Source organism: Chiloscyllium punctatum, chromosome 16 (genome assembly GCF_047496795.1).
Source record: "Chiloscyllium punctatum isolate Juve2018m chromosome 16, sChiPun1.3, whole genome shotgun sequence".
Classification (NCBI taxonomy): Eukaryota; Metazoa; Chordata; class Chondrichthyes; order Orectolobiformes; family Hemiscylliidae; genus Chiloscyllium; species Chiloscyllium punctatum.
Window position 1 is genome coordinate 11,370,665 of NC_092754.1, and position 18,449 is coordinate 11,389,113.

The 18,449-nt window shown below is 41.9% G+C and overlaps 1 protein-coding gene across 3 annotated transcripts in view; it reads right to left on the reverse strand.

Annotated features, from left to right (window-relative positions):
* Window positions 1-5,999: 5,999 nt before the first annotated feature.
* The window catches only part of espn (espin), a 175,092-nt gene continuing 162,642 nt past the window's right edge, over window positions 6,000-18,449 (reverse strand). For 2 of the 3 annotated variants that reach the window (XM_072586221.1, XM_072586220.1), the window contains 3 exons: window positions 16,502-16,581; window positions 16,386-16,397; window positions 6,000-7,867 (listed from right to left, as the gene is read on the reverse strand). In XM_072586221.1, coding sequence (XP_072442322.1) covers window positions 7,717-7,867; window positions 16,386-16,397; window positions 16,502-16,581 — 243 coding nt within the window. In that variant the 3' untranslated portion in view covers window positions 6,000-7,716. The remainder of the gene's footprint in view (window positions 7,868-16,385; window positions 16,398-16,501; window positions 16,582-18,449) is intronic. The other variant, XM_072586219.1, reaches the window with a different exon arrangement.

Here is an 18,449-nt window from a genome sequence, read left to right on the forward strand (position 1 = left end):
CTGGCTACTATACACTCAATCTATTCATCCAAATTATTGATATAGTCTGTGGCACTCCACTAGCTGCAATTTACCAACCCAAAAATGACCGATTTACTACAAGTATCTGCTTCCTGTTGGCGAAGCAATTCTTTGTCTAATTCCCTCCTTGCTTTCCCCTCTTCCAAGTGACAGGAGTGAGGGATCGCATGCCCCTCATAAATGCTGCTCACAACATGATGTATTCACTCTCATGGATTTATAAACATGCCTAATGGGGCAGCATAGGAACAGTGTCTTGATGGTGAAGATTGGCTTTTGGTTTCATCTCCCTGAACTGCCCATCCGATTTCCACTTACCTGCCCACTTGCACTAAACAAATTGTAGATGACACTTGAACAAAATGCTTATGTGGCACCTATCTCAAGACCCATCACTCTCTAAATTGCCATGTCCTTATCTAATAATCAGTACTGAATGAACTCGCCAACTAAATTCTGGTAAGACTGAAGCCAATTTCAGAGCAGACTTGACAATTTTGGGGATGACCTGAAGTATAATTTTGTCATCCACCTCAAACAGTGACATGAAGCTACAATTTCAGACTTCATCCCAATGGAACCTGATTACTATGGCCAGGTTCTCACCATGGAAACCTTGTGTTTCAGTCTCCAATCTGCTTGGCTTTAGGACAATCAACATGTGGCTCAGGAAATGATCCAGAAATGGTTACCTTTGAGTGAACGCTGGGCTGTTTCAGAGGGCAATTGAGACTCAAACACACTACTATGGGTCTGGAGTCACATGTCAGCCAGACTTGGGCAGGGTGGCAAATGTTTGTCCTATAAGGGTGCAGTGAACCCGAAGATTTTTGTTTTATGACAATTTGTTGGGTTGCATGATCAACATCAGTGTTCATTTTGGACTTAAACCTGTAGCCTATGGGGTTAATGACCAACCGTCACAACATGGAGGGCATCATAGTGATTGCACCGAGATCAGCCAGGTCGATCTCATAGAATATGAGTTCCCTGATTGGGGCTCTTAATCTGGTCCAATCAAGGAGTCATGGCTAACAGATATAAACAGGATTGTGACCTTAGAGAAGGAGCACACAGTGTCTACGAACACCCTCGAGGTTTTCAGGGAGAGGTGGACAGCATGGGTGTGGAATGTTTTATTTCTCCCTCTGAATCTATTTTGATTTTGTCCCTGCCCTCCCATTTAACTTTTTGATCACACAGCATTGCCCTTTGATGAGAACTCCAGACAAAAGGAACCAGCCTATGGCCTTGGACTCAGTGGGGTGAGATATTGTGATTGTAACGAGGTCAGCCAGGTGGACATCTTAGAACATGAGTTCTCTGATTGAGGCTGTTAATCTGGTCTAGACAGGGAACCCTGGCTGACAATATAAACAGGAATATCGGAGATTCTGTTCACTGTAAGAGCTGGCTCGGGGGAGCTGGATCAGTGTCAAAGACTTTCCACGTGTAAATAAAGTTGACAGGATACCGGCCTCTGTGGAGTTATTTCAGGGATGGGGTCAACCATTCAAATGGGTGAGATGCTCTTCAGAGGATCAGTGTGAAGTCAATGGGCTGAAAGGATTGCTCCTCCACACAAGGCATTCTATGATCGTTGGTGGCCATATTCTCAGCATTCTACTCCCTAAGCTCGAAAATACACCCCCCCCCCAACCCCCCACTTCTGTCTGCTTCCCCTGAGACTCTCCTTAAAACCTACCTCTCTGACTAACCTTGTTATGTGGCTTGGTGTTCTATGTTGTTCAATAACAACTCTTATGAAGCACCTTGGGATATTTTACTATGTTAAAGACATTATAAAAATGCAAGCTGTTATTGTTTTTGCTGTTTTTTATGTAATTCTGCCTATTTACGTCAGCCTTGGCTACAGGGTAACACCTCTTGAGTCAGGAGTTTGCGGTGTGCTGTAAGGTGTGTGATTTTTATATATATTAATATTTATTTTAGAGTTTGGATTTAAAACTAGTGATATGTGGGTTTTTGATCTGTGTGTATGAGGGGCATTAATGATTAACTTATGAGTGTTTCATGGCATTTTAAAAATATCAATAAGAAAGAAATATTTCTTGGTGTTCTAATGGGAATTGGGAGAATTTTACGAGCAGAGTAAACATTGAAGAGTATTGGTTTGCTTTCAGTTACAAAGATCAGGAATTGATTTTTTTTTTGCTTAGGGGAAACATGCCGAGCTTGGAAAGCTTTTGATTTCACTTCACAGAAGTCCTAGTTGAAATTAGATGTATGAAACAGTTTCTCCATAAGAGGTAATTCGTAACAGTTTGGAAATAGATAACCTCACTGTAACTACGTCATTTGAACGTTCCAAATGAGAAATGATTGTTTAGAATTCTGAAGAGGTTATGCATAGCTGAGAAAGTCTAAGCTCAGTTGTGTGAATACTCAATGAAAAGGATATCAAACTCTTAAAGCTGTAGATTGAAGCCAACGTTAAATTGAGAAAGGGATTTTGTCTGGTGTTTGAGTACTGTAAAGGGATGCTCTTCAGAAAAATGGAAGACTATTTTTACTGTGTTTTGAAATCTTTCCATTTGTATGTAAATAGCTTGTTTTATTCTATTTGATTTTCTCTACTCTACATAATAAACTACCATTGTTAAAAGCGGATCTTCAATATTGTGGACTTACATTTCAATGAAGGACAATTGCAATGAAACTCGGAGGCTGAGGGATGACGTTATGAATGTTTATAAAATCATGAGGGGTGTGGATAGGGTGGATAGCCAAGGTCTTTCTCCTGGGCTGGGATAGTCCAAAACGAGAGGGCATAGGTTTAAGGTGAGAGAGGAAAATTTGAAAAGGGCCTGAGGGTATTTTTTTGTGCAGAGACGATGCATGTTTGGAACAAGCTGCTAGAGGAAGTGGTGGAGGCTGGTACAGTTACAACATTTAAAAGGCATCTGGATCAGTATATCAATAGAAAGGGTTTAGAGGAATATGGGCTAAATGCTGGCAAATAGGAGTAGGTTATATTGGGATGTCTGGTCAGCACGGATGAATTGGACTGAAAGGTCTGTATTTCCTTGCTGTATGACTCTATGAACACTTCATTAATGTTTTTTAAATGATCCATTCAGCCAGAATTCAGGCTGGAATCTGACTTGTCAAATAATAACATCAGCTGGTAACCATGATGCGCTGGTAACAGTGGGTCTGAATCCTATTTAGACCCACTTCAGCACAAAACGAAATCTCAGAGCAGCTGTCTGCTCTCTCAGATTGTAAAAGACCCCATGGCCCTGTTCAAGGAAGAACAGTGGTATCCCCACCTCTTAACCTGATCATCCTTCAATCAATCTCATTTAGAAACGGTTTTTCTGGGGGAGCTTTCTGTGCACCAATTATTGGTGAGTTACCTACAGTACAACAGGGACTATACTTCAAACGCATGTAATTTGCTGTTTTAAGTTTGGAACATTTTGAGCGTGTGAAATAGTCCCTGTAAATACAAGTAATTTTTCTCTCGAAAGGATACTTTGCCAGTTATTACTGAGAAGGTAGAATTCCTAAATACTTTAAAAGGAGTGCTAGATGACTCCTCAAACCTAGTACCTAATAAAGGGTATAGGAAGTAAGTGGGAGACTCTGACAAGACAAGCTGACGAGTGGGAGACTCTGACAAGCTACTCTTCAGTAGCTCAAGCAGTGATACTGAAGGATGGATGAATATTCCATTCCTCAGTGCAATGTTCTATGTAGTTATGTAAAGTCCACTCATTGGTTGTGAGGCCGCTCCAGAGAGTAATACAGATAATATGATTACAAGGGATTAAGGTCACATCTATTTCATGGACAATGTGCAAAACTCTCATTAACCTCTTAGAGGTAGATTTTTCCTGAAATTGGACAGTACATAATCACATAATTCAAAATCATTTTCCCCCTCAGTTGAAGCAAAGGAATTGACAAAGTAATGAAGAAAGTTGCCTTCGATGTAAAGCAGACTAAACAGCATTAGGTGCTGTGGTGTGATACCCTCAATATATTTTACTGAATAAGGGATAGAAGGTGGCTCTATCAGGGATGGCTGACTCTGGGTGTGTTTAAGCTTGTAATGTGCCTAAATGTGGCTGTATCGTTTTTAGTAATGGGGGACTGTGTTCCTGCTTTCCCCTGACTTAGAACTAATGTTAAATAGAACAAATTTTGGAATTTGACAATTAAGCTGGAGTGCAAAGTCAACCAGTTTTTCTGCAAGTTTTCATTTCTAAGTCAGTGCTGTTCATTTCCAATAGGGGGAGCAAGTATTCACTGAAAGCAGTCTGACAAAACACAGTTTTCCCAAAGTATATTCCAATGAGGAAGATGCTTATTTGCAGTAGATGCTTTAATGATTTGCTCTGATCCTCAATATTCAGACTTTTGCTGATCTTTGATCTCTTAACCAGTACTAAAGGTCACCACAGTCCCACAAGAGACAAATGACTGGTGGTGGTTTAATCTGAGCGTCAGGCAAGGCGTGGGTTTGAGAAGGAAAGTCCTTCATAGTAACTTCAGCCAGTGTAGAAATTGAACCCACATTGTTGCTGCTATTCTGCATTGCAAACCAGCCATCCCAGCTAACTGGGTCCTCAACTTTTCAAAGTGACTATTTACAGCATTATCAGAAAATAAACCCCACTTCTAATCATCATTCACTGCCTCCTGCTGGCAAGTGTCTGTAAGCATGAAGAGAGGTGAGGGTTCAATTGACTGAGGTGCACTCTTCTCTAGTAATTCTCTGTCTTAACCATCTCTTCACTTCCCACGCTGATAGAATAATACAGCACGGAAGGAAACCATTTGGCCCATTAAGTCTAATTTAACAACTGAGTTCAGAAGTGTTTCCATTTGTAAATTGCCTTTCATGTCATTCTCAAAGTTCTTTACAATTAATTAAATCATTTGGAAATGTATTCATTCTTGAAAAGTGGGGAAACATTGTAGCCAACTCAGGCACAGCAAGATAACACAACCATCATTTATTTAATGCCCAGGTCTGGTGTTTCAGTGATGTTGAGAGATTGCAGTGCATTGAACAGCTGCATCAATAAAGTCCTTCATTCTTTTTACTCCATGAGAATATGCACTGATGGATAAGATGAATAGCCAAGGTCTTTTTCCCAGGGTAGGGGAGTCCAAAAACAGAGGACATAGGTTTAATGTGAGAGTGGAAAAATTTAAAAGGGACCTAAGGGCAACTTTTACAGCCTGAGGGTGGTGCGTGTATGGAATGAGCTGCTAGAGGAACTGGTAGAAGTTGTTACAATTACAAATTTTAAAAGACAACTAGATTAGCACATGAATAGGAAGGGCTTAGAGGGAAATGGGACCTCATCTAGAATACTATGTCCAGTTCTGGTCGCCCTGTTATAGGAAGGATATTATTAAGCTGGAGAGGGTTCAGATGTTGCCAAGTGTGGAGGTTTGAGTTATAAAGAAAGGCTCCATAAATTGTCACTTTTTTCACTGGAGTTTAGGAGGTTGAGAGGTGAACTTATAGAAGCTTATAAAATAATGAGGGGGTATAGATAGAGTTAATGGTAGTTGTCTTTTCCCTAGGATGGGAGATTTCAAGACAATGGGGCACATTTTTAAGGTGAGATAAGAGAGATGTGAAAAAGACATGAGGGGCAAATTTCTTTACACAGAGGGTGGTTTGTGTGTGGAATGAACGTCTTGAGGAAGTGGTGGAAGTGGATTCAATTACAACACTTCAAAGACATGAAAGGTTTGGAGAGATATGGGTCAGGAGCAGGTAGGTGGGACTAATTTAGTTTAGAATTATGTTTAGCAAAGACTGGTTAGACTGAAAGGTCTGTTTCTGTGCTGTATGACTCGAAATGGGTATAGATTAATCTAAGATATCTTGTTGGCATAGATGAGTTAGACCAAAGGGTCTGTTTCTGTGCTGTACAACTCTATGACGTTATAACTCTATTATGATGGTGCAGAAACAAAATGATAATCAGAAAGTTATTTCAGTGATTTATTTTAAATGGTCAAGATATTTTGGGCAAGAGACACAGCTGCTGAGAAACTAACTGCACAAGGATGCAAAATAAAAAGACGCAGAAAGATCTTCAATTGTGGAAAATAGGCTAATGGCAATGATATCTGTACCACTTTTTCTATTACATTGTTATGGCATCCAAGAAAATATATAACATTCACAAACTGTGTTGTAAATAACATCACAAGCAAATCTTTACAAGAGACACATCCCCTGTGTGCACATTAATGTCTGGAGAACAATTATGCTACACATAAGAAAAATAAGTGGTCATTCCTTGATTATATACAACATTGATAGATATGCAATGTGCCAGAATCCAGACAGGAATTCCTACAATTGTGTTTATCTATCATGTCATCATTGCTCAGAGATAAACCATTCCTTTGAACAACCCTATTAGGCAACTAACAGAGTAAGTAGTGCTGTTCAGTAAGGTTTTGATATGGACTCAACTGTTTCACATCCCCATATCTGCTAAGCTGGGTTAAGAAGTGTATTATATATAGTCGCTGGTACCTCTCTCCTCTCCCCTGTCAGTGTTGATACTGAGGTATGAATCCACAGACGTTAAACAGCCTCTTTATCTAAGCTGAAACGCTAGCTGCAATTGTACAACCCACCTTTATTCCCTATCTAAGTTCATGCATGGTTGTGGTCCTATTCATGACAATGGATTTTAATGGGGTATGTGACAAACTATGGCAGGGATCACAACTCTATGTCGATAAGAGACATCAGGAGTTGGGAGCCGATCTTCACCTTGCCTTCCCTGAATCTGTGATAAAGTGGTGCCGGAGTTGGATTGGGGTGGAAAAAGTCAGAAGTCACATGGTAGCAGGTATAGTACATCAGGTTTATTTGAAATCACAAGCTTTCAGAGCACTTCTCCTTTATTAGGTGACTTCACCTGATGAAGGAGCAGCGCTCCAAAAGTTTGTGATTACAAATAAATCTGTTGCACTATAATCTGGTGTTGTGTGGCTTCTGACTTTACTCTGAATCTAACACGAGCAGTGTGATGTCTAACAGACCTAGCTGCGGTGAACTAACATACCACAGACTGAATCAGGAAATATCCCAATTCAGTCTTCTCTATTGTAAACTTCAGCAGTTCATTTACCATCTGAGTTTGTGCTTACTCTCATTAACCTCTTTAATGAACACAAACTAAATTAATTATCCAACACATTCAATGTGCAAGTAGGCCAGAAATGTGTTTGTCTGGCATATTCCATAATTTAAAATCAGACTGTCATTTCACAGATCAAAAAGGGATTAATTATATCGGGAATATGTTGTTGTACCTGTTTCGTTTTGGGTTGTGAACATACAAACCGTTATCATCATGACGGTAACCAGCTCTGAACACTCATCCCACAACAAAATATTGTGCTCAAGAAATTAATATGGGAATGCTGAGAACTGGAGATAGTGGGACATATGTGAGAGATGCAATTACAGGAAGAAGCATGAAAGAATCCTCTCAAACTTTAAAATTTTGGCTTGTAACTTACAGAGGCGTGACATGATCTGAAGAAAGAGCTACTGATTAACAATGGTCTCTACTGCATTGGGCTCAGCATGTGTAGCATGAGTTAAACCTTCGGATCTGCCACCTACTGAACAGCACAATCTACGCTACAGCCGAAATGGAAGATGGCTCTGAGGGAAGAGTCCTATTCTTGCTTCGCTTGGTCTCCTTTCTTCAGGATGAGTTGTCGTTGCCAAGGTGCCAGTTTCGATTCGTCATAGCCAAGATTCCGCAGTAGCTCGGACTGTTCCTTACGTTTATCTTCTTCATCCTTCTTCAATTTCTCGTCCTCTTGCCTAATGTCAAAGTTAAAATGCATCACCAATGTTACATAATTACTGTGAGATAGATGCATCTACTGGGTCTGAAACTCTTTCATTAATTCCTCTTGATCAGCAACCTTGAGAAATAACTTATCATCCTGTCTCCACATCCAAATTCCCAGTAATTTTCTCTCCTCCTATTCTGACAATTCACATTTGCAGATTTAATATTCCAAGAATGTATCAGTCGAGCACTTTTTTCATGTCCCTAGCTGAAGGCTGCTCAACTCTGGAGCTGGGAGAGATGGGGTGACCTTGGACTTATGATTCATGAAGTTCTCCTTTACTGGGATTTTCCTCACTTCCTATCTGGATATATTGAAAGAGATCAATTATAATGATTAGTCAACAACTCCACTGTCATAGTCATAGAGATGTACAGCATGGATCGGTCCAACTCATTTATGCCGACCAGATATCCCAACCCAATCTAGTCCCAGCACCTGGCCCATATCCCTCCAAACCCTTTCTATTCATATACCCACCCAGATGCCTTTTAAATGTTGCAATTGTACTAGTCTCCACCACTTCCTCTGCCTGCTCATTCCATACACGTACCACCCTCTGTGTGAAAAAGTTGCCCCTTAGGTCTCTTTTATATCTTTCCCCTCTCACCCTAAACCTATGTCCTCTAGTTCTTGACTCTCCCACCCCAGGGAAAAGACTTTGTCTTTTTATCCAATCCATGCCCTCATAATTTTATAAACCTCTATAAGATCACCCCTCAGCCTCCGACACTCCAGGGAAAACAGCCCCAGCCTGTTCAGCCTCTCCCTATAGCTCAAATCCTCCAACACTGGCAACACCCTTGTAAACCTTTTCTGAACCCTTTCAAGTTTCACAACATCCTTCTGATAGGAAGGAGACCAGAATTGCACACAATATTCCAACAATGTCCTGTACAGCCACAACATGACCTCCCAACTCCTGTACTCAATACTCTGATCAATAAAGGAAAGCCTTCTTCACTATCCTATCCACCTGCAACTCCACTTTCAAGGAGATATGAACCTACACTCCAAGGTCTCTTTGTCCAGCATCACTCCCTCGGACCTTACCATTAAGTGTATAAGTCCTGCTAAGATTTGCTTTCCCAAAATGCAGCACCTCACATTTATCTGAATTTAACTTCATCTGCCACTTCTCAGTCATTGGCCCATCTGGTCAAGATCCTGTTGTAATCTGAGGTAACCCTCTTCGCTGTCCACGACACCTCCAATTTTGGTGTCATCTGCAAACTTACTAACTGTACCTCTTATGCTCGTATCCAAATCATTTATATAAATGACAAAAACTAGAGGACCCAGCACCGATCCTTGTGGCACTCCACTGGTCACAGGTCTCTAGTCTGAAAAACAACCCTCCACCATCACCCTCTGTCTTCTACCTTTGAGCCAGTTCTGTATCTAAATGACGAGTTCTCTCTGTATTCCGTAAGATCTAACCTTGCTAACCAGTCTTCCAAGCGGAACCTTGTTGAACACCTTACTAAAGTCCATATACATCACATCTACCACTCTGCCATCATCAATCTTCTTTGTTACTTCTTCAAAAAAACTCAATCAAGTTTGTAAGACATGATTTCCCACACACAAAGCCATGTTGACTATCCCTAATCAGTCTTTGCCTTTCCAAATACATGTATATCCTGTCCCTCAGGATTCCCTCCAACAACTTGCCCACCACCGACGTCATGCTCACTGGTCTATAGTTCCCTGGCTTGTCCTTACCACCCTTCTTAAACAGTGGTACCACGTTAGCTAACCTCCAGTCTTCCGGCACCTCACCTATGACTATCGATGATACAAATATCTCAGTAAGAGCCCCAGGAATCACTTCTCTAGCTTCCCACAGAGTTCTCAGGTACATCTGATCAGGTCACGGGGAATTTATCCACCTTCAAGACCCGTTTCAAGACATCCAGCACTTCCTCCTCTGTAATATGGACATTTTGCAAAGTGTCACCATCTATTTCCCTACATTCTATATCTTACATATTCTTTTCCACAGTAAACACCGATGCAAAATACTCGTTTAGTATCTCCCCCATTTTCTGCGGCTCCACATAAAGGCCGCCTTGCTGATCTTTGAGGTGCCCTATTCTCTCCCTAGTTACCCTTTTGTCCTTAAGGTATTTGTAAAAACTCTTTGGATTCTTCTTAATTCTATTTGCCAAAGCTATCTCATGTCCCCGTTTTGCCCTCCTGATTTCCCTCTTAAGTATATTCTTAAGTACTTATACTCTTCTAAGGATTCACTCAATCTCTCCTGTCTATACCTGACATATGCTTCCTTCTTTTTCTTGTCATGGCATCATGCCACCACTTTGATTCAGACAGCTTACTGGATGGATATTGGTTTATTTTTGTTAAGAAATTTCTATGTTGCTATACAATATTATGCAGAATTCAGTATTCCCATGGCAGATTCTGGTAACCAGTTGGAGAACTGCGAAGAGACCAGCCTTGCTTCAGTGGAGTAGGCCTGACCTGATAAATGCTTGATGGTCACTTGGGTGGCCAGTGCTGAATCCTCCCATCTCCCCATCCATGACCCTGGAGGGAGAATTCAGACCTCTCCACCACCATCCCCTTGGGAGCTGCTGGCCAATCAGAGGCTGCCTGTTTCTCCATTGCCTGTTAGTATCATCCAATTGCACTGGATGCTGCCAGCAATACACCCAATAAGGGCCCAGTATCAACCAGAGACCCAGGCCAGAGGTGAGTAAGGACAGGTGTAGGAGCAGGAGTAGGGTGGCACGGTGGCTCAGTGGTGAGCACTGCTGCCTCACAGCACCAGGGTCCCAGGTTTGATTCCAGCCTCGGGCAACTGTCTGTGTGGAGTTTGCACATTCTCTGCGTGGGTTTGCTCTAGTTTCCTCCCACAATCAGGTGAACTGGCCATGCTAAATTGCTCCTTTGCATTAGTCAGAGGGAAATGGGTCTGGGCAGGTTACATTTCAGAGGATCGGTGTGGACTTGTTGGGCCGAAGGGCCTGTTTACACACTGTAGGGAATCTAATCTAATCCAGCCACTGAGTCTGCTCTGCTTTTCAAGAACATGATTGATCTGATAATCCTCAATTCCACTTTCCTGCCTTTTCCCCATAATTCTCGCTTACTTTATTGATAACTTTATGTCACATCTTTAAATATAATCGATGACCCAGCTTCAACAGCATTTTGCAGTAAAAAGTCCTTCAGATTACCTCTGAAAGAAGGAATTCCTCTTTACCTTTGTTTTAAATGGGTGACCCCTTAATCTGAGATTGTTCTGTCTGGTCCTAGAGTCTCCCATAAAGGGGAAAAGCCTCTGCATTCTGCCCTATCAAACCCTCGATGAACCTAGTATGTTTTGTGGGCGGCACAGTGGTTAGCACTGCTGCTTCACAGCGCCAGAGACCTGGGTTCAATTCCCACCTCGGCGACTCTCTGTGTGGAGTTTGCACATTCTCTCGTGTCTGTGTGGGTTTCCTCCGGGTGCTCCGGTTTCCTCCCACAATCCAAAAATGTGCAGGTTAGGTGAATTGGCCATGCTGAATTGCCTGTAGTGTTAGGTGAAGGGGTAAATGTAAGAGAATGGGTCTGGGTGGGTTTTGCTTCGGCGGGTCGGTGTGGACTTGTTGGGCCAAAGGGCCTGTATCCACACTGTAAGTAATCTAATCTAATCTGAATAAAGTTGCCTCTCATTCTTCCAAATGCCAATGAGTACAGGCCCAACCTACTTAACCTCTCCCCCTAAGACAATCCCTCCATACCCAGGATCAGCCCAGTGTACCTTTTCTGCACTGTCTCCGATGCCAACTCATCTTCTTTTCAATAATGGGCCCAAAACTGTTCACAGTATTCTGGCTGTGGACTGATTAATACCCTGTATTGCTTTAACAAGGCCGTCCGACTTTTATACTCTATTCCCTTCGAAGGAAAAGCCAACATTCCACTTGCTTATTAACTAATGAATTAGAATATAAGTTTTTTTTGTGATTCACGCACTTGGATACCCAGATCCCTCTGTTTTATGGCTTTCTGCAGCCTTTCTCCAATTAAGTAATACCCAGCTTCTCTATTCAAATTGTCCAAGTGCATGACTTTTATTTTTCCATATAATATTCCATCTACAAAGTGTTCACTTAAACTCTCGACATCTCTCTGCGGGACTCTGTGTTTTACCTCACCACTTGCCTTCTCACTTATGTTTGGATGGGAAGAGAAGGGCAAGCCGCACATCACCAGTGAGGCAGGGATGTGACTCTCAGTGGGAAGACCCACTTCCTGTATTTGAGACCCTCGATCATGTACTAAATGTCTTTGAAAATCAGTGCCCTCCCCAGGAGGATATTGTCAAATATGATGGTATTTACTGGTCAACCTTCAGGTCAAAACCCATGCAAATGGCTAAGGGGCGGCACGGAGACTCAGTGGTTAGCACTGCTACCTCACAGCGCCAGGGACAGGGTTTCATTCCAGCTTTGGGTGACTATCTGTGTGGAGTTTGCACATTCTGCCTGTGTCTGTGTGAGATTCTGCTGGGTGGTCTAGTTTCCTTTCACACTCCAAAGATGTGCAGGCTAGGTGGATTGGCCATGGTAAATGTGGAGTTACTGGGATAAGGTGGGAGGCTGGGTTTGCATGGGATGTTCATCGGAGGGTCAATGCAGACTCGATGGGACGAGCGGTCCCTTTCCGCACTGTAGGGATTCTAGGATTCTAAGTTCAAGAGAATCTGCAAGCCACTTCAAAACTAGGGTTTACAGCAGGTGCAGCTAAATCAGGTCTGCAAGTTATCAGCTGATTGGTTGCCTGCCACCCAGACCCACGCCCTAAACCTATCCCTATAACTCTATTCCCATGGCTAATCCACCTAGCCTGCATATCCCTGAACACTATGGGCAATTTAGCATGGCTAATCCACCTAGCCTGCATATCGCTGAACACTATGGGCAATTTAGCATGGCTAATCCACCCAGCCTGCATATCCCTGAACACTATGGGCAATTTAGTTTGGCTAATCCACCTATCCTGCACATTTCTGAACACTATGAGCAATTTAGCCTGGTTAATCCACCTAACCTGCACAACCTTGGACAGTGGGAGGAAATCAGAGCACCCATAGTGCAACACACACAATCATGGGGAGGATGTGCAAACTCCACACAGTTGCTTGAGGGTGGAATTGAATCCAGATCCTTGGTGCTGTAAGGCTGCAGTGCTAACACTGAGCCGTTGTTGATGACACAGGTTTTCTGCCTGCCAACAGCTATGTAATTGGTTCAGATTGAACAGCTTGTGGGTGTGAATGATAGTGTCAGGAGTCTTCTCTCTCTGTCTGCAGGAAAAAAAACTGAAGTCTGAATGAGATTAGTATATCTTTCCTCACCAGTTGCTGCAAGCTGTTGCTTTTATCAAACAACTCAGAGACCTTATAAGTTGTGAATTAGTTGCTCTGAGCCTCCTGCAAGTGCATGTGGGGAAAAGACTTTGAGAAGCAGCAAGTCCTGGCAAGCTAAAATGATTATCTCAGCAAACCCTATGGACAGGGACCACTGAACTGCACGCCCAGTATTTCCCTCCCCCTATGACATTAATTTTGTTGTGTCTATGTGTTGGGGAGGATGGAGGCAGGTGGGGGAGTTGGAGGTAGTTTATAAGGAAGTTTGAGTTCCAACTAATAGAGTTATATGTTGACATTTTATAACTGTTTACATATAGCACTGATCTTTTATTTAGTCTTAATATTTCTTAAGAACAGAAACCTGTATGTGTTTATTGCCAACTTGGGTGTAAAGGACAACTAAATCAGGGAATTTTGTGTGATTTAATGAAATCTTTAAGTTCTGTGATATAGCCAGGAATAGTGGGCTTGATTTCCAGCGTGCTTCCCCTGTGAGGCACATCTTCATAATCTAATATGGTCAAGGAAAGCTAATTCATGGTCTAATTAGGGGTCGGTTAGCTTCACACTGTAAGTTCATTGATTGGTGATTGCTACTAATTTAACTGTCCACAATAGGTTAGTTTCAGATTGAAGGTAAATCAGGGAAATGTTTACAGCTTACAAACTAAAAGACCAGTATAAAATTTTTAAAGATCAAATTAAGAACAAAGTTATTAAAATAGAAATGCAGGGCCAGGCATTGTGTTGTTAACTGCGTGATGTGGGAACTGGTTGACTTCATTATAGTTCATAGTAACCAGATCTGTAGCAAGTGTTGGTTGCTTGAAGAAATATTGCCCTAAGTTGATGAGTTGGAGTCTGAGCTTTAAACACTGCAATACATCAGGGAGGAGGAGAGATTCTTAAACGTTGTGTTTCAGGAGGCAGTCATACCCTTCAGATGAACGACCTCGACTTCAGTCAGAGGTCAGGAACAGGAGGGTGTGACTACCAGTGAGGCAGCTTTAGGGATCCAGGAGGTAGTGCTGAAGGAGGCCCAGCCATTGAGCTTGTCTAACAGGTTTAAGAATCTTGCTCCCTGTTTGGATGAGAGCTGGGGCTGTGGGGATGATGAGCAAACTGACCATAGCACCATGGTATAGGGAGCCATTTAAGGCAAAGCAGAAAAGAGAAGGGTAGCTATAGTCAGTGATAGTATCGTCAGGACAAAAGACAGTATTCTCTGTAGCTAGGATCGAGAATCCAGATGGCTGTGTTGCCTGCCTAGTGCACAGGTTCAAGATATCTCATCTCGGCTGCAGAGGAACCTAAAGTGGGAGGGGGAAGATCCAGTTATCATGGTCCACACAGATACCAATGATAAAGGTAGAAAGAGGAAAGAGGTTCTGTGGAGGTAAATATGAGCAGCTAGGGGCTCAATTTAAAAAGCAGAACCAAAAAAAGGAGGCAACACAGTGGCTCAGTGGTTAGCACTGCTGCCTCACAGCACCAGGGATCCGGGTTCAATTCCACCCTCAAGCAACTGTTTGTTTAGAGTTTGCACATTCTCCCTGTGACAGCGTAGGTTTCCACTAGTTGCACTGGTTTCCTCCCACAATCCGAAAATGTACAGGTTAGGTGGATTGGCCATGGGAAGTATTAGGTTGGGAATGGGTCTGGATGGGATAATCTTGGAGGGTCACTGTGGACCAGTGGCCTTTTTCCACACTGTTGGGATTCTATGAAGAAAGGTAATAATCTTTGGATTACTACCTGAAACACAAGCAAATTGGCACAGGGTCAACAAGATTAAAGAGGTAAATGTAAGGCTTAAAAATTGGTGTGGGAGAAATGGGCTCAAATTCATGGGGCATTGGTACCAGTACTGAGGAAGGAGGGAGCTGTTCCAATGGGAATCGTGTTGGATCCAGAGCCCTGGAAAATCGCATAACTCAGGCTGTGGATAGAGCTTTAAATTACACACTGGGAAGTGGATTCAGTTGCATGGAAATTTAAGGAAAAAGTTAAAGGGAAGGAGGGCCCAATGGAGGTTATTAAAGTTTCTAGAACAAGTGATAGGACAGAGAGTATGGAAAGGGTCATAAATCTAACTTCAGGCACACCAGATGAGGGGGCAACTGTGAGAAGTGGGTCAGTCAACACAAGACTGAGGGTGTTGTACTTAAACACCACATCATAATAGAAGGACGTTAAATGAGCTTGTAGCGCAGAGTTAAATTGGCAGGTATGATATTGTGGGTATCAGAGAGGTGGCTGCAGGGAGATCAAGGCTGGGAATTAAATATTGAAGGATACCCTCCTACTAAAAGGACAGGCAAATGGACAGAGGGGGTGGAGTTGCCTTGTTAAGAAGATAATCATTTCCAAATATAGCTACTAGCAATGTGGACCGTTTCCCCTCTCTAGCTGTTACCTGTACAGTATCATATTAGAAAAAGCTGTTTTTGTGTATTTATGGAGTTATTCATTTAGCCATCTTCAAGTCAACGACTTGAAAATGATCCTTGACAATTCAGTTTTTAGTTTAGAAATTCACAGTACTAGGGCACAAATCATTGGGCATTATCCTATGGAATTAACTGGTACAAAACTAATACACAGTCAAGTCTTCACCCTCTGTGAAAACCTTCTGTTTTTCCCTTTGTTGGTGTGTTATGGGCTAGCACTAGAAGGAAATGCAATTATTTTTTAAAAATTCACATTTATTAATGAAGGCTTCTGTTTAATATTTCTGTGGGCGGCACGGTGGCACAGTGGTTAGCACTGCTGCCTCACAGCACCTGAGACCCGGGTTTATTTCCCGCCTCAGGCGACTGACTGTGTGGAGTTTGCACGTTCTCCCTGTGTCTGCGTGGGTTTCCTCCGGGTGCTCCGGTTTCCTCCCACAGTCCAAAGATGTGCAGGCCAGGTGAATTGGCCATGCTAAATTGCCCATAGTGTTAGGTAAGGGGTAAATGTAGATGTAGGGGTATGGGTGGGTTACGCTTCGGCGGGGCGGTGTGGACTTGTTGGGCCGAAGGGCCTGTTTCCACACTGTAAGTAATCTAATCTAATCTAATTTCATATTCACATAGAAAATTAGTAAAGGATTACTCACCTCTTTTTCTCCCTGGGGGTAAGGGAAAGAAAGTAAGACATAAAATTAGATCTTGAAAAACGTATCAGATTAAAATTTTAGACAAATGCATCTCTTCATATCTCAGGACCACATACCTTTCTTCATCCATTTTCTTTTTGACGATATCCCTCTTCCATGCTGGCATATTAGCAAAACGAGCTTTTTCCTGATCTTCCTGCACAGAAAAATGGAGATGGGTCAACATGGTCTTCTATCAATTGGGAAACACAGGAGGAGGCCATTCAGTTCATCACTGTTAAGAGTGATGCTTCAAGAAAGAGCTGTCCAACTGATGCCTTTGCCCTGCACTTTGTCCTAATTTTTTTTTAATCCAATGTCTTTTCGAAGGTTCAGGTTGAATTAGTTTCACTACATTTGCAGACATCCTATTGCTGTTATAAATGCTAATCTTTGTTTTACCAATTACCTCAGTCATTTGAAGACATTTAAAATGTGAAATGCTTGAGACTATAACATATTGACTCAATCTCTTTACCTTTCTTTGATTAAAATGGCTGCCATTTCTTTACCACCTCAGTTTATTTGTTAAAGTTTTATCCAGTCCTGATAAAAGGTCATCAACATGACAACTTAAGTCTTAAGTTTGGACTTCTTTCTTTATTTTTTTCATATTTCTGCCTCTATGTTCTAGGTTTAGGTTTATTTTTCTGTGTTTTAAGATGGTGCCAGAGAATGGCGACACTATACAACATGTTCCACTGTATTTTGTAACAAGACACATGTGACAACACATAAATCAATATCAAAATAAAACAGAAATTGCTGGAGAAACACTGCATCTATGGAGAGAAAGCAGAGCTAATTTTCTATGTCAGGACCCTTCTTCAGAACGTGAAACATTAATTGTTTCTCACCTCAGAGGTGCCACCTGACCTGCCAAGTATTTCCAGCATTTGGTCTTTATTTCAGGTTTCCAGTGATTGTTTTTGTGGTATCAGTTTATTAATGTTTCTTACATTATGGCACTAACGACTTGAAAAGTAGTTCATGGGCTCTGCAGCATTTTTTTCTCATTCTTTCACGCAATGTGGCGGTCACTGGCAAGGGCAACATTTGTTGCAATCCCTAATTTCCCTGGATTTGGGTGACTGCCAGGCTGCTTCAGAGGGCAGTTAAGAGTCAACTACAAATGTTAGAATCTGTATTGAAAACAAAACAATTCTGAAAATCACAGTGGGTCAGGCAGCATCCGTGGAGAGACAGCAATCTAACGTTTCAAATCCAGATGACTCTTCATCTCGACTTGAAATGTTAGCATGCCCTCTCTCCACAGATGCTGCCTGACCCACTGTGATTTGCAACCATGCCACTATAGATTTGGAGTCACACGTAGGCCAGACCAGGTGAGGACAGGTTTCCTTCACTAAAAGGGGCATTAGTGAAACAAGACAGGTTTTCAAACAACACTCAGTCATAGTTTTGTGGTTTCTCAACTAGCTTCCTATTTTAGTCATTGAATTTAAATTCCATCAGCTGGATGGATGGGATTTGAACCAGTGCTCTCAGAGAATTACACTGGCCCTCTAGATGTTTAGTTCAGTGACATTACTACTATATCACTTTCTCCCCAACAGTGATATCCTGAGGATGTGAAAGGTGGTAAAGAAATGAAAATTCTTTCTAATGAAAAGTCACAAAACTCAAAATGTTAACTCTGCTTTCTCCCCAACGATGCTACCTGATCTGTGGAGTTTCTCCAGCAATTTTTGTTTTTTGTATCAGATACCCAGCATCCAAGTTCTTTATTATATTCTTTTTTTCTTATCTGTTAAAGTCTATTACATTTAATTGAGTCATCATACTGCAGATTTCACATCACTGTAGAGTAATCCCAGCTTCTCATTGTTGTAATTATGTCCAGTGTAACAAATAAATTTGAGTTTCAGTCTCTGGTGTGAGATTACCTTGAGAAGGTTTAGCTTCACACAGGCTGTCAAAAACTTGTAAACAGCGCAAAACACTTTTCAAAGTTCTCTAAAATGAAAGATTCAAAAGGTTTCGAGTGATTGAGCTAAAACAAAT